Below are 6,548 nucleotides of genomic sequence, written 5' to 3'. Positions count from 1 at the left end.
ACTCCTGGTAGAGGGTCTGAGGGAAAACGGGCGGGTGCAGAGTCCCACCCCGCGTGTGGGTCCCTCTGGCCAGCACTAGATACCCTAAATGGGCTTTCCTCTCAGCACTTCTCACATAGGCCTTTTCTTTCCGGTGGTGGCAGGCGATCACACAGAACCTGCTTGCAGCTGTTGACCGGATAACGACTGGACCCAGGAAACCCACGAAGAGCCAGAAGCGCCGACGCAGGCGCTAAGTAGCAGGTACGGCTCCCAGCCTTCCGCGACGGGCGGAAGTGGCGGGTAGAGGTGCTTGGCCGTAGCACGCCAGTGCGAGTGCTGCGCATGCGTGTACGCGGGCGCGTGTCGGTTACGGCGCCGGTCCCGAGATGGGGCGGGGCCGGGCATCCGCGCCGGAAGGGGGTTGGCTGGGCGGGGCCGGGAGGCGGCTGTGGCGGCTGCACGCGCGGGCGCGCGGCTGCGAACGGGAAACGCCGCGAGGGCCGGGGAAGGCCAGGCGGTGGGGACGACGGACGGCGACGATGGCCGCGGCAGCGGGCGGCGGCGGGCCGGGAGCTGCAGCGGGCGCCGCGGGCTCGGGGGTTGCGGCAGCGGCCGCGGGCCTGGCCGTTTATCGGCGGAAGGACGGCGGCCCGGCCAGCAAGTTTTGGGAGAGCCCGGAGACCGTGTCCCAGCTGGATTCGGTGCGGGTCTGGCTGGGCAAGCACTATAAGAAGGTGGGTTCGCGCGCCCGCGGGAGCAGGGAGCCCACGCGACGGCGGCCGGAGGCGGCTGCTGGCCTCGCGGGCCTCGGGCCGCCCCTCCCCCTCCGCGCGCCACGAGGGACAACAAAGGCAGGCGCCTGGGCCGCCACGCCCCCGCCGTCTCCCCTGGGCGCCCGCGCGCCTGGGGCCTGACTGGGGTCCCGGGCCTCGCTCCTCGGAGCCCACGCCGCCCTGGCGAGAGCCCCTGCTTACTCTAGTGTGCCAGAGCAGGTCGAGCTCTGCATCGCGGGGGTGTGAATCTTTCTCTTTTGTTAGCTGCCTTAGTTTTGTGAACAGTGATCATTAAAGACTGAGCCAGCCTGGTAAAGGCAGCTTCACGTTTTATTTAGAGGCTAGTCTTGAGGTAACTAGGGTTTTGCTACCTGTTGTTGATTTCCTAAAGGACTATGGACGATTGTATTCGTTAGTTACTAACAGCAGGTTAATGTCATGAATTATAGTATTGATGAGAATGACTATTAAAAAAAGAACGGCTTTTACTTTATTGTACTTTTGGTTATGTATGGTTTGAGAACAACAGTTAATGTTCACTTACACGTAATGTGTTTTTCAGTGAGGCCTTCCTTTGAGAATCCAGTTTGTCTTAGAGCACCCTACTTCTTATCACTTTTATTTTCTTCATAGTGTTTACCACATTTTAAAATTAAATTTTCATCTACTTGTTCCCCCTACTTTTGGAATTTAAGTTCTGCTGAGTCATTGATTTTCAAAGTTTCAATGTAACTGTTTCTTTATAATAAATCTATTTTAACTTCCTCTTTATGTAAATATTCAGGACTGACTTCCTTAGAAGATGTAAGGAAACGGACAGCCAAGAACACTTTCCCTGCCCCCCAGATTTTTGGAGCACCCTCTTCCAGTTCTTTACCCCATTGAAGACCATAGCACTAGGGCAGAGGCTTTGTCAGGCCTGTTCACTACAGTGAGTCCTGGAATATGGTTGATACTTGGTGCCTCCCCCTTAGTAGTTGCTTGCTAAATGTTTGTCGAATGAATGAAAATATAGGCTAGTTTAGAAAATTATTCATTTTGAGGTCTACAGCTCAGTGAAGTGTGTCAGTGTTTGGTAGTTGTTAGGCATGGGCAGGGATTTTGGGTTCCTTTGACATTACCCTGTGGTACTTTTAGGAATGACCACTTCTTATCTGAAGTTTGAGAAAGTGAGAGACAGTAATGATATTTTTAGATGCCATGACCTCCCCTCTCCCAGTCACACTCGGGACTGTGGATTTTTCTCTTATACATGTAAGTAAATAATTTTTTTTTTTTTTTTTGAGACAGTCTCACTTTGTCGCCCAGGCTAGAATGAGTGCCGTGGCGTCAGCCTAGCTCACAGCAACCTCAAACTCCTGGGTTCTAGCAATCCTGCTGCCTCAGCCTCCCTAGTAACTGGGACTACAGGCATGCGCCACCATGCCCAGCTAATTTTTTCTATATATATTAGTTAGCCAATTAATTTCTTTCTATTTATAGTAGAGACGGGGTCTCCCTCTTGCTCAGGCTGGTTTTGAACTCCTGACCTCGAGCATTCCGCCCACCTTGGCCTCCCAGAGTGCTAGGATTATAGGCGTGAGCCACCGCGCTTGGCCAGTAAATAAGAATATCACCCTCCCTTATATAGTGATAAATTGGTCACTTTTTTTTGTGTATGCAGCAGAGCTTCTGGAAGTGGCTAAAGGATATGTCATGAACATATTTGTTACTGCTTTATTTATCAATGTTCCCTTCAGTCATTGCTTTGGGTTTTAAATTCAGTGCAGCTTTAACAGAGAAAACATTCAGGAGGCGAGTTCTTTTGAATATCAAGGAAGAGAGTGGAAAAAGGCAAATTATAGTAATTCCTACTTTTCCAGACTCTGTGTGCATCAGTTTGGACCCAACTTTTAAGAGTGGGCAATTTTAGGCATGGATGATTCTTGAGAGGTTTGTTTGGGTGGGTGAGGAAGTAGCTCTGAGGCAAACTGAAGGATGTGCTCTCACTGTGTTGAGACTAGGAGACTAAATGTTGAATCAGTGTCCCTGAGGCTTTAAAGACAAAGTCAAGGCCGGTTGCCGTGGCTCATGCCTGTAATTTTACCAATCTGGGAGGCCGAGGCGGGAGGATCACTTAAGGTCAGGAGTTCGAGACCAGCCTGAGCAAGAGTGAGACCCCGTCTCTACTAAAAATAGAAAGAAATTATCTGGACAACTAAAAATATATATATAAAAAAATTAGCCGGGCATGGTCGTGCATACCTGTAGTCCCAGCTACTCAGGAGGCTGAGGCAGGAGGATCGCTTGAGCCCAGGAGTTTGAGGTTGCTGTAGCTAGGCTGATGCCACGGCACTCTGTAGCTGGGGCAACAGAGTGAGTGAGACTCTGTCTCAAAAAAAAAAAAAAAAAAAAAGACAAAGTGAAAGTTAGGTTTGACTTCTCAGAGGTTTGTAAAATAAGAGTATATTTCTTGGGCCTACTCAGATTCAGAATTGTAAGTCCCTTAGGCCTGACACAGCCAGAATCCTTTCAGCCTCTGTGTGTGGGATTGAAATGGTGAAAATACTAATCAGAAGGTTCTTCGATTGTTTTCTACACAATATATTTCTACTTGGTGTATACATTGATAGGTTTTAACTAAACATTTCTATTGCATTTAATACTGCATTTCAGAACAGCTGCAGTTTCATTCCCAGCAACTATATGCAATAAACTTGAAGTTGCTAAGTAAACTTGAAGTTACCTAAGGTAGTTTTTTTGTTTGTTTTTGAGTCAGATTCTTGCTCTGTTGCCTGGGCTAGAGTGCAGCAGCGTCATGATAGCTCACTGCAACCTCAGACTCCTGGGCTAAAGTGATCCTCTTGTCTCAGCCTCCCTGAGTAGCTGGGACTACAGGCACAGGCCACCACGCCCAGCTAAGTTTTCTATTTTTTGTAGAGACTGGGTCTCACTTTTACTCAGGCTGGTCTTGGAACTCCAGAGCTCAAGCGAAGGTAGTCAGTCTCATTTTTAATGATAGGTTTATCCATGCATTCAGTGAATAACTGAACATCTAACATATACCATGTCCTTAAAACATAGTATAACTCACTTAAAATCCCACGGCAGTTCTTTTTTTTAATTTTTATTATACATATTTGAATATGAAGGGAGGGAGGGAGTAGTGAGGAGGGGAGTTCAGTTTCTTTCTTTTTTTTTTTTTTGGAGACAGAGTCTCTGTAGCCCTGGGTAGAATGCAGTGGCTCACTGCAACCTCAAACTTTTGGGCAAGCAATCCTCCAACCTCAGGCCTCCTGAGGAGCTGGCTGAGGCAGGGTCTCAAACTCCTGAGCTCAAGCAATTCCTGCCTTGGCCTCCTGGAGTGCTAAGATTACAAGTGTGAGCCACAGCGCCAGCATACAGTTCTATTTACCTTATTTTACAAATGAGGGGAACCTGAGGCTCAGGATTTAAGAACTTCTCTAAGATCAAGGAAGTGGCAGGTTTTTCATTCAGTGAAGATCTCCCTGGCTCTAAAGCCCAAAATTGGTTTTTTTTTGCTATATATTAATATAATCTCTCTCTTTAGGAACTCACTTTCTAGTGGAAAAAATAGTAAACCTACTTGTAAAAGCCAGGTGATTTCAAAATAAAAGAGAACTTCCTGTGTTGTCATTGTTTTTTAAAAGCCCTTAGTAGATGCTCAGTAAATATTTGTTAAATGAATGAACTGATTAACTATGCTAGGAACCTTTAGGCTTTTTGATAAATTTGATTTTGTTTAGCAATGCAGTATTGGGTTGAGTGACTTGAGATGAGCCTCAACTGGACCAGAGGAGTACAGAGGTGAGACTATCTTGGGTAATAGGAAACAAGCACAGGGAGGTTAACTGTTTGCCTGAGATTACATTTTAAATCCTGTAGCAGTGCAGAAGTTTGTTCATCTCTGACCTAAGCTGCCTTCGTGCAATTACTGTTTACACATCCTTCATCCTAAATTTGATAAAGATGAAAGCTGTACTTCTGTCCGTAGCTACTGAGTGACATTCAGATAATAGAACCTTACTACTGCTGATCTCATACTGATTCAGCCAACTCAGGTGCTTTGGAGGTGAAAGTGTATCTGTAATCCATTAAGCTCCTTGGTTAAGTTTCATCCCAAAGTTTGGCTTATTCCTGAAATAAAGTTTTAAAGTTTCAGGATGATCACTAAAATTAGACTAGATTGCCTAGGAAAGGCATAATTTGTGTAATCCTTTACATAAATTATTTGACAGTTAAATGGTGATTTTGTTTTTAGTGGGACATTCGCTGCCAAAGGATTGTTTAGGTAGGGGCAAGTTAAACTTTTGATGCTTTATTAATGCCATAGATAATATAAAAGTTTTATTGATAAAACCTTCTCAACATATCTTCATGACTTTATTGAAATTTTTGAGACTAATTTTTGTTTTCTTAAAAAAAAAAAACACATGGATTGGACTTTCTTTTTTGGAGATAGGGTCGCCATCTGTAGCCTAGGCTGGAGTGCAGTAGTGTGATCATAGTTCACTGCTACCTTAAACTTCTGGGCTCCAGTGATCTCCTGCACCAGCCTCCCAAGTAGCAGAGACTACAAGCACATGCCACTATGCGCAGATAATTTTTTATTTTAAAAAATTTATTTATTTATTTATTTTTATTTTATTTCGGCATATTATGGGGGTACAGATTTTAAAGTTTCAATAAAGGCCGAGTGTGGTGGCTCATGCCTGTAATCCTAGCACTCTGGGAGGCCAAGGTGGGAGCATCGCTCAAGGTCTGGAGTTCAAGACCAGCCTGAGCAAGAGCAAGACCCCGTCTCTACTAAAAATAGAAAGAAATTTAATTGGCCAACTAAAAATAATATAGAAAAATTTAGCTGGACATGGTGGTGCATGCCTGTAGTCCCAGCTACTTGGGAAGCTGAGGCAGGAGGATTGCTTGAGCCCAGGAGTTTGAGGTTGCTGTGAGCTAGGCTGACGCCATGGCACTCTAGCCAGGGCAACAGAGTGAAACTCTGTCTCAAAAAAAAAAAAAAAGCAAAAAAGAAGCAAAACCCAAAAATATTAAAATAATATTTATGTATGTATGTATGTATAGAAAAAATTAGCCAGGCATGGTGGCGCATGCCTGTAGTCCCAGCTACTCTGGAGGCTGAGGCAGAAGGATTGCTTGAGCCCATGAGTTTGAGGTTGCTGTGAGCTAGGCTGACACCATGGCATTCTAGCCAGGGCAACAGAGTGAAACTCTGTCTCAAAAAAAAAAAAATGTAAAGCCATTCTCAGCTTGTAGACCACACAAAAACAAGCAGCTGACTGGATTTTGCCAACCTCTATCCTAAAAGATATTATGTACATAAAGCATTCCAACCAAATATCAGTCTTCATCAGTTAACTGCACGATGTTTATTTAACAGTGGAAAGCTAATGCACTTCAACAATTAATAATTTGAGAGGATACTGAGTTTTAAGAGTGATTGTCCTATTATATTATTTTGAGCCATTCAACTTAATGTATAATAGTTGTAGACTTTGCAGCTGATGTCATTTTTGCCATATACCACTCACTTAAAAAATATTTCTTATAATAGAAAGGTACCACATTAACCTTGAAATGTTGGATAGTACTTGGAAAGAGGTTTGCTCCAAGAAGAAAATTTTTGTTGTTTGTTATCTTTTTTGATACTGAGGGGGAAGTATAGATGTTTTTCTTGCTCAAATAGGAGATTTAAACATTTTTTTTTTATTGATTTGGCTTCTCAAAGCAATATTGAACATTTAATGCCAAATTAAATTTCTACTTTTAATTTAA

The 6,548-nt window shown here is 44.3% G+C and overlaps 1 protein-coding gene across 2 annotated transcripts in view; it reads left to right on the top strand.

Annotated features, from left to right (window-relative positions):
- The first annotated feature begins 397 nt into the window (after window positions 1–397).
- Window positions 398–6,548, top strand: part of SMARCC1 (SWI/SNF related BAF chromatin remodeling complex subunit C1) — a 156,052-nt gene continuing 149,901 nt past the window's right edge. For both annotated transcript variants that reach the window (XM_076007163.1, XM_076007160.1), the window contains exon 1: window positions 398–716. In XM_076007163.1, the coding sequence (XP_075863278.1) occupies window positions 522–716 (195 nt within the window). In that variant the 5' untranslated portion in view covers window positions 398–521. The remainder of the gene's footprint in view (window positions 717–6,548) is intronic.

The sequence above is a fragment of the Microcebus murinus genome, chromosome 1, assembly GCF_040939455.1.
Source record: "Microcebus murinus isolate Inina chromosome 1, M.murinus_Inina_mat1.0, whole genome shotgun sequence".
NCBI classification, from domain to species: Eukaryota; Metazoa; Chordata; class Mammalia; order Primates; family Cheirogaleidae; genus Microcebus; species Microcebus murinus.
This window is presented reverse-complemented; position numbering and strand designations above follow the sequence as displayed.